At 48.9% G+C, this 13,958-nt stretch overlaps 1 protein-coding gene across 1 annotated transcript in view; it reads right to left on the reverse strand.

Annotated features, from left to right (window-relative positions):
• Window positions 1-265: 265 nt before the first annotated feature.
• The window catches only part of cerk (ceramide kinase), a 37,913-nt gene continuing 24,220 nt past the window's right edge, over window positions 266-13,958 (reverse strand). Inside the window, exons 11-13 of the mRNA XM_030342266.1 lie at window positions 10,018-10,223; window positions 5,841-6,058; window positions 266-2,471 (exon numbers count right to left, since the gene is read on the reverse strand). Coding sequence (XP_030198126.1) covers window positions 2,420-2,471; window positions 5,841-6,058; window positions 10,018-10,223 — 476 coding nt within the window. The 3' untranslated portion in view covers window positions 266-2,419. The remainder of the gene's footprint in view (window positions 2,472-5,840; window positions 6,059-10,017; window positions 10,224-13,958) is intronic.

A 13,958-nucleotide genomic window follows, 5' to 3' on the forward strand; every position in this document is an offset into this window, starting at 1 on the left:
ACACTGCCATCCAGGCAGAGACAGGGAGACAGGGACTTAAAAAGAAAGACTCAACAATTGAGAGACACTCATCATAAAGAGAGACAGTGATAGAGAGAGGAATGCAATGAAAAGGACGATGACTTTATCTCCATGTGTGTTTATAGTTGAAAGAGATATAAAGAGAGAGAGAGAATACCTTGATTTGTCATCAGATTAAGCAAGCATTCTACAAATGAATTAATTCCGATGACCTTTAACGTTGGGCTATTTTAAACAATCCAGACGTCAACAAAATCGTTTTATTACATTATTAATATTTATTTTATTTATTGAGTTAGATTAGATCCTGTGACATTATGTAATCATATTCGATTTGATTTGTGATATTACGGTACGTGACATTTCTACACGTAGTCTGTTACAAAAACACCTGACAGTAAAGTGACTAAAGAAATAGCTAACATCCCCAGTTCATCAGCCATCCTTATTATTAATTTGGTATAACATAACAATATACATATCATACAAAAATAAATCACAGTTCCAGCCATAGATTGTCGGTGTATGCTTAATCATTTAAAATAAATGTATATAATATAAAATAATTAGTATTACTATTCTATACAATATCAATCATTCAGAAAATATAACTTTCAAGACCAGCTTGTCAACCTCATAAAAATAATCAAATTGAAAAATTATGAATATCGGCGAATAAAAACCTAATATCGTATGATATGTCGTAGGTATGATATGTCTCTCTCTCTCTCGCTTGTATGAAACATTATGACTCTCGTATGATATGATACACTGATTAAAACATACTTATTAATATCATACTCCGTTCCCAGTCTGTTCCGCGAGACGCCTCTTGCTAAACCGTCAACAGCGCTCCTTTTAACCGCTGCGTTCCTGACCGGTTCCAGCCGGTGGCCGGACGGATGGACGGCCACACGCCGGTTGGTCTTAACGGAGCGGAGCCCGGCACATAGTCACAGGTGCGACGGCGCCGAGTCACTTAGCAACCACTTTGCTCCATTACCCATGAGCCACTGGGGCCCTGTTAGTGCATTATGAAGCCATCACGGCCCGTTATCCCCCGGCTGGGCTGATCTCTCACCTCCATCGCCGCGGAACGGCCGCCGCCTCGCTCTGAGCACGACCATTCCCGTTTAATGTGGGCCCCGCCGTTATCGGAGTCGCTGTCTTCTTCAAATAAATACTTTGACGAATACCTCCTTCTTCCTTCTCCCAAGCTACTTCATGATTCCGGATTAGGCCGGTTCTAAATCGTTAGATTATTTCAAATTAAGCGGTGGTTCTAGAATCACAATGTCTTAACATAGCCGTATTAACCGTAGTACCTAATGATGGTTAGTGCTTGGCACCTTGTTCTATGAGCCTCCTTCTTCTTCTGACAAATCGACTTATTTTAAGTCGCTTTGCTAAATGTCTGCTAAATGCCCTTAATCTAAATGTGCATCAAATTGACCATTACAAACCTGATATATCACATGGGCATAGTAAAGGGAAATTAAACTAGATTTGACTTTTGAAAACTAGGAAAAACAAGAGAAAAATAACATGTACAGGGATGTGTCCATAATCACGTCAAACTACTATTCCCATGGTGCAGTTCACTTCTACCCTAGCATTCAACCCATGATTCACCGAGACAGTCGAAGTAGCCAGGGTGCATTTTTTTTAGGGACTGAATCCAAAGCTTATCTGATTGGCTCGGGCCAGTCCCACGGCATTCCATGAAGCTGCTATCGCCACGGTAACGTCTGCTGTTGCAAACGTCGATCGTTGTGCTCTACTGTGACTGGTCGAGAATCAAGGAGGCTCATGGGTAGTAAAGTAGGTATCGGTGAAACAAGCAGGCCTAAAGGTTACGATATTAAGAGCATTTTCTCAGCCATTGAGGTCATAGTTCAAATGTAGTGATTGTAACAGTAAAGAATTCAGCCACCTCTTTTCTCATCGATCATTATTACTGATGGAAGGATTTTCCAATAGAGTTTAAATTGGGTGATTCTGTACAGGTCAATAAATCTCCACACCTTAATGGAAATGGAAATGATAAGTAACATTATCAATATAAACACATCGAACCCAACCAAAAAGGTAAAGGCAAGGCAAAACAAAATGGACCACGTATATTGAACAAAGAAACGTTTTCCGTATCGGAGGAATTTCCGATACTGGCATCGGTATCGGAACAACTCTAATTGTATGATGTATATACTAAAGCTCACATTCACGGGCACATTTTAAGAACATAACCTCAGCCCCGCTAATGGCAATATAGATTAATTAAACCCAGTTCACAGTTCATCTTCAGGCTCAGTTTGTTTCAGTCTGGACCCCTGGTTCAGTCCTGCAGACAGACATAGACAGACAGACAGACACAGACAGACAGACAGACACACATCTGCTACTGGTGCTCAATTCCTCGGGCAAATAGTCGAATCAACTTGCCCTGGACTCTGTGGAGAAAACAAACACACACATACAGACCACACACACACACACACACACACACACACACAGAGACACACACACACAGACACACACACAGACACGTACACACACAGACACCTGCCTCATTAGTAGTGATTAATACACCATTGCGTTAATGACTGTGCTTCACTGTGGCAGACCCACTGTGGTGCGCACACGCGCACAAACACAGAAATAAACTGCACACTTTATAGCTTTAGAGTTAAACAGGCTGATAAATAATTATTTTACAGCACTAGTACAGTAAAATACCTCCCTGGCACGTCGCCTTTCCAAGAAATGTTCTCCCCAATCTCAGCTGAAAATAATTTCCAGCCTGGCACATTACTATTTTATTTCTCCGTAGTCTCATCATTTTGATGTTTATTTATTGCCCTTAAGGCAAGATGAGGGAGTAGTAAAGAGAGAGCGGAGGAGAGACACATGCTGCTCCCTTCCTCTCTCTCCCCGCCATTCAGAGCCGTTGGGTTTCACACTACTGGGATTGATTGACAGGCAGGCTGGATTCCACCGGACCAATCGGGGAAGAGATCCCCTGATTGGTCAGAAAGGAGACGGGAGAGGTCTTGAATCGAAAAAGACTCCAAAAGGATGGTCTCGTGGTGCATGGCCTTCACACCTCGCTGATGGATGTCTTTGGCATTTCAAACTAATTACCCTCCAAGGACAGCTCTTTGATCTACCCATTTAAGCCCCTCTAAGACTGACAAGGTCAGGGGTTAGATGATCACGAACCACTGAGGATAGACGCAGGTGTACATATATTGTCATTTGTATCGTACGGCGCTTTGGATAAAAGATCCTCAATGGCAATCACGGTGAAGCATTTAGTATTAGAGAGCTATAATGGCTTTGTTTGCTAAAGGATCATTTCATATTCATATGTTGGGATGGTTCATGGGGTTGGAGGCAATGGTAGAGCACCTGCTGAATGATTCAATCCAACTAAAAGGATCAGTTAACGTCAGCAAAGGGTTGTAACTCCATTCTGGACGTTTTTTCCCAAACACCATAATTAGCATCTCTCCATACCGCCGATCACCCGTTCATTCCCTACAACTCCCTACTCATCCTCCTCTCCTCCTCCCCTCCTCCCCTCCTCCCCTCGTCCCCTCGTCCTCTCCTCCCCTCCTCCCTGCGCCTCTCCTTCCGAGTCTCTTTATAGAGCGTCTGCTTGGCTGTTCATTAGCGAGCCCGCGGCCGTCCGACGAGTTCCAGAAGCGATTAGCCGAGAGGCCGGTTCGCGGAGGGGCTGGCCTGGTGTTTTAATGCAAGGGGAGTAGCCCTTTAACACAGGGAGCCTATTCAATTAGCAGTGTTACAGCGGCACGGCTCATTGACAAGGTACAATGGGCCGTGTAATAAAGTGTGTGCCAAGCGACGTTTGGAGAGCGACGGCGGACGTCGTGCGTGTGCTGCGTATGCTGAACTGCCTCTAATTGGTTGACATGGTTTGATGTATATATAAAGTGTCGGTTTCTGCATTTTACTTAAAGGGATCGAATAGTTGTATAGCGTCGGTTTAGGTCTGTTTTTTCATTTAGCAGGAGCTTGTATCCAAATGACTTGGAGGGAATGGGTTTAGGTGTCACTAGTGAGCAGGCTGTGAACGTGGGGGATCGAACCCAGATTATTTCTGCTGGGTGTCAGATCACCCTTGCCACTGACTCTCTCTGCCCCCCTACAAGGTTTTGATAGAGTTTATATTTCACACTCTAACTCAATATCGAATGCCAATAATGTATTCCACTGTTCGCCCGCATTCAGAGGCCGCACTCGTTTCTGTAATGGATCGCCGTGGCTATAATTGTTTGAATAAATACGAGGGAACGATTGGAATCAAGTCCATTTTTCATCGTAATGCTCTTGGATCGAGCTGAACATAGTTGTTTTTCACTGAATCTTTTTAAAACAATTAAATTGACATTGTGAATGAAAGTTGGCTGTGTTCTCTAGAATTATGTATTCGCTGTGATACGATACTCGCGTGTGACCTGGCATTTAGGATTTCTGCTTCTCTAATTGATACGTCTGCTTCACAGCTTTGTTTCGCTTCCTTTCTCAAACCGTTTCATGAGCAAAGGGACATTTACAAGAGCATGGTGGGCTAACAAACAACTCGACCAGGAAACCCATATGGTCAACAGCACAGATAGCTTTGTGCTGTTGTGTGTGTGTGTATTTGTTTGTGTGTGTAAACAGCCCATAATTGATAGTTGTTCCATCAACACTGAGGTATTGCTGCTCAATTATGGAAAAAATCATAATCACGATTATTTTGGTCAATATTGAATTCACGATTATTCAAACGGTTATTTTGAGTTTGAAAACATGATGCATTTATTCAGCATGTCTCTCCCAAAAAAGCACTTTGTAACTGAGGACTCGGAAATTTCACACAAAATGGTCAAAAGAAAATGTTCCAATCTAAAATAATGTTCAGATATGTATCCAGCTGTTTTGCCCTTTCTATAAAACATCAAAAAATAAATAAATGAAAAACACGATTATATTAGTTTTGTGATCGTTTGACTCTAAAAACGAAATCGTGATCAAAAATTCAATGAAATCGCCCAGCCCTATACTGAGGTCCACTGACAGCTTCAACATGGTAACGGCCGTGATGATCTACGTGTCTGTTTGACTTGGTAATGTAGGATGATGTCATTCAATATCTGAAGTACAAAAAAGACAACACCCCTGACAAATCAAATTCATGAATAAAGCAAGAACTATATATTTTATACATTTTCATATTTAGCATTCAAGCGTTTAGTGCGGCCAAACATTTCACACATTTCAAAATGTAACATAATCTTGCGACGCTCCAAGCGTGCGTCCGTGAGCTAACCTGACTTCTACCTGACTTGGACCTGACTTGGACCTGACTTGGGCCTGACTTGGACCTCACTTCTACCTGACTTCTACCTGACTCGGGCCTGACTCGTACCTGACTCGGACCTGACTCGGACCTGACTCGGACCTGACTCGGACCTGACTCGTACCTGACTCGGACCTGACTCGGACCTGACTCGTACCTGACTCGGACCTGACTCGGACCTGACTCGGACCTGACTTGGACCTCACTTCTACCTGACTTCTACCTGACTCGGGCCTGACTCGTACCTGACTCGGACCTGACTCGGACCTGACTCGGACCTGACTCGTACCTGACTCGGACCTGACTCGGACCTGACTCGGACTTGACTCGGACTTGACTCGGACCTGACTTGGACCTGACTTGGGCCTGACTTGGACCTCACTTCTACCTGACTCGTACCTGACTCGGACCTGACTCGGACCTGACTCGGACCCGACTCGTACCCGACTCGTACCTGACTTGGATGGCGGCGTGGGGCAGCATCTCGCCGTCACACGTCCAGGTGCTCTGGGCCGGGACCTCGTCCCCGGCGCGGCAGATGGGGCTGAAGGTATGGGTCTTCGTCCCCTTCTCCGCGCCACTCGGGTCCTCGGGGGCCACGCAGAGCTGCTGGTTCTTGGGCTGGAAGCGGAACCTCCTGACGCGGTGGACCTCCACGAAGGAGTGGTCGAACTGGGGGGGGGGGGGGCGGAGGAGGGAGGGGAGATGAGACTGTCATCCAACCCCACAGACCCCCTAACCCAACCAGACCCCAAAGACCCCCTAACTCAACCAGTCCCTAACTCCACGGACCCCCTAACCCAACCAGACCCCAAAGACCCCCTAACTCAACCAGTCCCTAACTCCACGGACCCCCTAACCCAACCAGACCCCAAAGACCCCCTAACTCAACCAGTCCCTAACTCCACGGACCACCTAACCCAACCAGACCCCACAGACCAACTAACTCTCCTCTTAACCCACTCCCTAACCCCACAGACCAATCAACTCTCCTCTTAACCTACTCCTTAACCCCACAGACCAATCAACTCTAGCCCTATCCCAATCCCTAACCCCAAAGACCACCTAACCCTAACTGGACCCCCTAACTCTCCCCCTAACCCACTCTCTAACCCCACAGACCACCTAGCCCTAACCCACTCGCTATCCCCACAGACCACCTAACCCTAACCCACTCGCTATCCCCACCGACCACCTAACCCTAACCCACTCCCTATCCCCACAGACCACCTAACCCTAACCCACTCGCTATCCCCACAGACCACCTAACCCTAACCCACTCGCTATCCCCACCGACCACCTAACCCTAACCCACTCCCTATCCCCACAGACCACCTAACCCTAACCCACTCCCTATCCCCACAGACCACCTAACCCTAACACACTCTCTATCCCCAGAGACCACCTAACCCTAACCCACTCTCTATCCCCACAGACCACCTAACCCCAACCCACTCCCTATCCCCACCGACCACCTAACCCTAACCCACTCCCTATTCCCACAGACCACCTAACCCTAACCCACTCTCTATCCCCAGAGACCACCTAACCCTAACCCACTCTCTATCCCCACAGACCACCTAACCCCAACCCACTCCCTATCCCCACAGACCACCTAACCCTAACCCACTCCCTATCCCCACAGACCACCTAACCCTAACCCACTCCCTAACCCCACAGACCACCTAACCCTAACCCACTCCCTATCCCCACAGACCACCTAACCCTAACCAGACCCAACACCTACCGCCTGAAGCCCCACCAGGCCTACGGAGAGAGGGGGGGAGGACCCATTCTTGGCCCGGCTCCAGGGATGGGTTTCACTCTCTCACTCACCATGACCTCATGTTTTGCACTGCACGGATAATCGATATTTCACTTCACTTCTTAACGTTTCTGTGGTACTCTGTTGTTTTTTCCCTTTGCTTTAATTTAGAAAAATGCTTTGGCAATGTAAATGTTCATTTTCCATGCCAATAAAGCTATTTTGAAGTATATTGATGAAGAGCAGGGAGGAAGGGAGAGAGGAGGAGAAGGATAGAGAGAGTTTCAGACGGTGCATTAAATGTTCATTATTGCTAACACGGCGTCTCACAGGCTGAAGGTCAGATACACTGACTGCCTCGCATGACCTCTTCCTTGAAAGGAGGAGAGAGAAGATAGAGAAGAGGTGAAAGGAGAATCAGAGAGAGTGGAGAAAAAGGGAGAAGGTAACGGAGCAAGAACAATTTCCATCAGATTTGTGTCATAGTTTAAGGTTTTTTTCACCACAGTGGCCTCTTCTGTGGTGTTGAAGTGAAATCCCTTCTTAATGTTTCTGAAGTCGTATCGCAAGCTCTCTCTCTCTTTCTCTGTCTTACTCCTGCCCTTCCCATCATGCATCCCTCTCCGCACCCTAAGTGCTAAATACTTAAGACTGAGAACTCAATTTTGTATTTCTTTTATTTTTCCATTGAATTTAAATCAGGGTGTTACCTTTTTCTCTACTGAGGCTAGGGAGTTAAGGAGGGAGGGAGGGGGAGAGAGAGAGAGGGGGGGGGGACAGTGTCGCAAAGGAGAGAGCAGAGATGCAGAAAGGCATTCACAGCAGAGGTTGATTTCGGGGGAGGAGGGAAGAAAAGGGAGAGGAGATGAGAGCAGGGGAGGAGGGGAGGATTAGGGGGTGGGGGGAGGGCGATGGAGAGGAGGGGGAGGGGGCTGCCGAGGGGGAGAGAGGGAGGACGAGTGGGGAGCATGGAGGAGGACGAGGAGGGGAAGTGAGGAAGAGGAAGGGGGGTAGAGGGAGAGGCGATGAGAGGAGGAGGATGGGGGGGGGGGGGGGGGGGGGGGTAGCAGAGAGCCGATGGAGGTTTGAGGAGGAAAAAGGAGAAAAGAGATGATTTTGTCAAAAGCCCCTTTCGTCTCGCTCTCACTGTCACAGAGGCTGCTTTGTTCTAGTCCACCGCCTCGCTCTGTCGTTCGGATTCCCTCTCTCTATCTCACGCTGTCTCTCTTACTCTTACTCCCTCCCTGAGTCCCCACTCTATCGCTCTTTCTTTCTCTCTCCCACCTCACTCTCTCTCTCTCAAGGTCTCTACTTTGCTCTCTCTCTCTCTCTCTCTCTCTCTCTCTCTCTCTCTCTCTCTCTCTCTCTCTCTCTCTCTCTCTCTCTCTCTCTCTCTCTCTCTCTCTCTCTCTCTCTCTCTCTCTCTCTCTCTCTCTCTCTCTCTCTCTCTCTCTCTCTCTCCGTTGTCCCTTTCTCTTTCTCTCTCTCTCTCTCTCTCTCTCCGTTGTCCCTTTCTCTTTCTCTCCGTTGTCCCTTTCTCTTTCCTCCGCTCCCTTGCCTCTCTCCATCACTTCTCTCCCCCGGTCCTCTCCTTCCTGTCCTCTCCTACTTGTCTCTCCTCACCCCGGGCCGCCCGTCTCCTGCCTGGCCCAGCAGGCCCCGGGCAGCACTATCAATTCTCTCTCTCTCTCTCTCTCTCTCTCTCTCTCTCTCTCTCTCTCTCTCTCTCTCTCTCTCTCTCTCTCTCTCTCTCCCTCCCCCCCCCCCCCCCCCCCCCCCCCCATAAAGTCTCCTCATGCAACAAACTCCGCTCCACCTTGGCCGTTGGCCGACCGCTTCCTCGTGTCGCCGGGTCGTAACCACGGCAGCGCTCACCACCCCATGGTCAGGGGGTGAGCGATTCATTCGCCGTCGCTAATTTACGAACCACTTGTTCATAAAGGTGGCTGAGTCGCGTTAGGACGAGAGTAAATCGAGAACCGTCCCTCTCGCACAACGACGCAGACCGGCTATACATTAAGGTGTGAGGACAGACCGAGGAAGTTAAAGTTAGCGGCCATTAGCTTTATTAAAGCCTCACCTTGACCTATCCATCTGAGCGGGTGGGCTCCCAGAGAGGAGGCGTACAAGGGATTTATGACACCTGTGTTGGCGGCTCCCGGGCCAGGACTTTAAATCCGCCGGCAGGACGGTTGAAAGATCTCAGTCAGCAGTTAGCTGGGTGCCAACGCAGCAGGATTCAGAACGCACTCCGGAGCCATCTCCGCTGTTGGGTTCACACAACGCTCCCATCCAATCTCTGGGGGAACCATTTTGTATTGTTTTTACCCGTGGAGTGATTACCTGTACGGGACATGATCTGATCTGAGTTATGACGGAGGAAGAGGTGAGTTGGATATGGACTCTATTGAGATGTAAAACCTGGGAGCAGCATTGGGTTTCAGTCAACTTTAATTGGAATTCGGTCACTTTTTGTTTTAGTGTCAAAATCTTCGGTGTTTTGATGGCACCGCAAGCCAGCCAGGAGAGTTGGGTAGAGAGGGTGTTTGACGCCTACCCTCCTTGTAGGGTTCCTACCCTCCTTGTAGGGTTCCTACCCTCCTTGTAGTCCCACTACCCTCCCTGTAGGTATCCTACCCTCCGTGCGTTCTCCTACCCTCCGTGTGGATGCCTCTACCCTCCGTGCCTCTACCCTCCGTGCCTCTTCCCTCCCTGCCTCTACCCTCCCTGCCACTCCCCTCCCTGCCTCTACCCTCCCTGCCTCTACCCTCCGTGCCTCTACCCTCCGTGCCTCTACCCTCCGTGCCTCTGCCCTCCCTGCCTCTCCCCTCCCTGCCTCTTCCCTCGGTGCGTGGCGTCTCCCTACCTGGTCGTCTGCATTGGTGTGGCGGAGGAGGTGGCGGAAGAAGCCGAAGCGCGAGCACCCACGGACCAGGATGAGGTCGGCGGTGCCGTCGGCCAGGTGGGCGGAGGGGGACAGGCCCTGAGGGCTCCTGGGGCAGGCGCAGCTCATGGTGGCCATGTTGATCGCCAGGAACTTCCCCTGCACCACGCGCCACTCACCGCCACTTCCTGTCGGGGGAGGGGCAGACGGACAGACGGTGAGATGTCAGTGTTCAGATGCATTCTACATCCTGTTCCCCGCTTGTAAGACGATGGATCCTCAATCTTTTATTCATATTGCGCTTTTGCAGACACTTTTTCAGAAAAACACACACACACACACACACACACACACACACACACACACACACACACACACACACACACACACACACACACACACACACACACACACACACACACACACACACACACACAGACACTTGTAACACGATGGATCCTCAATCCTTTATTCGTATTGCGCTTTTGCAGACACTTTTTCAGAAAAACACACACACATATACACACACACACAAAGACACTTGTAACGCGAAGGATCCTCAATCCTTTATTCATATTGCGCTTTTGTAGACACTTGAAGGCCCTTTTACAAAGCACTCACTACAAGGGTAGAAAACTGACTACCGTCATTAGAAAGTCACGTCAAAATCATTTAAAAAGCAACAAATGAATAAGCCAAAAATATGCCTTTTAAAACAAATTCTCAAAGAAACACTCAACAGTGTTTTACAATGAACCGTATTTCAGAATAAAAGCGTCCTGAAGTCTGAATCATTTTGAGTGAAAATTATTCAGCAGGTGAAAGGCTTGATTGGCATTCAGACAACCTCATTACCAAGCGCCACTCTACCACTCTACATCCTGTCACTCCAGTCAACAGATAAACAAAGGAAAAATACAGGGCGTTAACCCATCACACGTCACGTCGGTACCGAGCAGGTAGAGGTGAGAGCATCTCGTCCAAGGAGGCCTATGGTAGACCGCACACACTGGGGATCGAACCCACAACCTGCACGTCAGAACGACACCCTCACCAGAAACAAACCGCCGCCGTGCCGACCCCAGGATTAATGTAAACGAAAACCCTTCTGCACACGACGGCATTACCATAAACAGCGCTCCTCTAATGAGGAACATTTGGGATGCGATTCCCGGGCCGAGCGCGGTGGTTTGGAGCGCGACGAGGCCTGACTGTCGCTTTATTTATCCCGCTTTTAATGCCTCTGAATATCTTCTATTTCCGATTCCGCGGTCGCGTACCCGCCGCCTGAGACGGTCCCCCGAGCCGACGCTGTTTGTTTTGATTCTCCCCGACTGCCGCGCTTCAAAATGGCAGCTCCTCCTGCGGGGGGGGGGGGGGGGGGGGGGACGACGACGACGACGACTAGCGGAGCCCGTCGCCACGGCGACACGGGTGACAACGCCGCCACGACGATGAGCGACGGAACACGACCGCGGAGGTCGGCATTAGCATCTCCGCGTTTCCCGTGAGCACCGCGGTGGGAACATTACGGGATTACGGGGGGGCTTGCGGGAAAAAGGTTCTGGATGCGTTATAATGATCCTGTCTCCCCCCCCCCCCTCCCCCCAGTCTCCCCCGACTCGCTAAACAAACGCAGGGAGGCGGTAAGTGGAGGCGATGATAACGGGCCCACGGAGGCTACTTTAAAACAACAACATGCTAATTGGCGAGCGGCGACCAGCTAGCTGTACATTAGCCGCGCGGCGGGGTCGTTAGCGGCGGGAGAGCGTCGCGCCTCGACGGCTTAACGGTTCGTTTGAGGCCAAGACGCACGGTCAGAAGCACCGGCAAACCACAGTCAAACGCGCCCGCGCACACACGTCAAACACATAAACACACACACACGTCACACACACACACACGTCACACACACAGACACACACAGTCACACACACATACACACGCATAGACACACATAGAGAGACGTATACACACAAACACTCACACTCACATTCATAGAGACACAGACAGACAGACACACACACACACGCACACACACAAAGATACACGTATACACACAAATAGAGACAAGTATACAAATACACACACTCACACAAACGTACATAAACACACATACAACCGCACAGACAGACACACACACACACAAACTCACACATAGAGACACACAAACAAAATGAAATGTTCACTCTCTCTGAGGTACTGACAGTGGTCTTTTGATTGTGTGTGTGTGTGTGTGTGTGTGTGTGTGTGTGTGTGTGTGTGTGTGTGTGTGTGTGTGTGTGTGTGTGTGTGTGTGTGTGTGTGTGTGTGTGTGTGTGTGTGTGTGTGTGTGTGTGTGTGTGCATACGTTCTTGTCAGTGGATTCAATATGTTTGTCAGAGTCATGAATCTGTCATTGTCTGATGAACCTGGCAGGTAGACAGATCGGGAGACGGGTGGACGTGCAGATAGACAGGTGGAAAGACAGGTAGTCATCCCAACTGGGTCAACAGTACCAGCCCGACATATTAAAATGTTAGCTTAACGCTACATTTTAACAAACAACAACATCCAACGAGAACGCTCGTCAGAAAACTAGCGGAGGAAAGAGTGATTCTGCATCTCACTGTAGTGTGCGTTAACAACGGGTCAGTCTGAGGATACAACTAGGTCGTCCACAACCACAACCCCGCTTGTAAAACGATGGATCCTCAATACTTGCGCTTTTGTAGACACTTGAAGGCCCTTTTACAAAGCACTCGGTACAAGGGTCAAAAACGAACTACTGTCACTATAAAGTCACGTTAAATCATTTAAAAAGCAAACAAATTAACAAGCAAAAATATGCCCTTTTAAAACATATTTTCAAAGGAACACTCAACAGTGTATTTGCTGAACCGTATTTCAGAATAAAAACATCCTGGGGTCGGCAGCATTAGTTAGTGAAAATCCTTCAGTAGGTTTATGTTTGAGTGATAGAGACAACCTTGTATCCCAACAACTTCCTGTCTGCAGAAGTGGAACTACCTCTCCTTAACCCCAAGTTGCTGTACGACAGATGACGAAAACAATTGTTATCGGAAGGCTGTCCACTCTCGAACTATGTCTTGCCATTTCTATCTCTTCTGAATATGTGTGTGCGTGCGTGTATAAAGGATTCACGACCATGTGTACACGTGTATACACAATCCATGATTCTGAGACTTCTAGTTCACTGAATCCTGCTCATTAGCTGTGACAGAAGCGCTCAGACAAACAGATGGACTGCGAGATAAATACCCAAGGACGGACGCTTTGATGGAGCACAGACAGTCCCGGGTTCACCCCCGCCACCCTGCTGGGAGACGAACCGACACCCAGACGCTGCTAAATGGTTTCTGGTGGCAGATATAATCATCCCCCCCCCCCCCCCCCCATCCCTGCTGGTTTGGCAGAGGAGGGGGGGTGTTCTCAGCGACTTCAAAACGGGAACTGTGAATTCCTTAGAGAACTATAGGAATCACTTACCAATAACAGAAATGCCGAAAGTATTTTTGGCGATTCGTCATCCACGAATCCAGAATAGTGCGTTTGTGTTTTTATCTCTGTGTCTCGGTTGTGCGTTCCACCGCAAACCTGCACAACGGGACGTGATTATATCGTTGTTCTCCACGCCGGCGCGTGCCTCGCGCGCACGGTTCCTATAAAGCGTGACACTTGGGTGCGCACCTCGCTGTCAGTCATTTATATTGGATCAGCGGTTAATGTGTTTGTTGACAGCTCCTGTGCCTGAACCGTTTCTAATAGTTGGTTCCCCCAGTGGGGTTTTAGTACAGTCTGTGAACCTTGCCCCGCACTACGTTATATTAAATCCTCCTCCTCCCTGCTCCTCCCCCCTGTGCCTCCTCCTCCCTACTCATCCTCCCTGTGCCTCCTCCTCCCTACTCCTCCTCCTCCCTACT

Source organism: Gadus morhua, chromosome 19 (assembly GCF_902167405.1).
Source record: "Gadus morhua chromosome 19, gadMor3.0, whole genome shotgun sequence".
NCBI lineage: Eukaryota > Metazoa > Chordata > Actinopteri > Gadiformes > Gadidae > Gadus > Gadus morhua.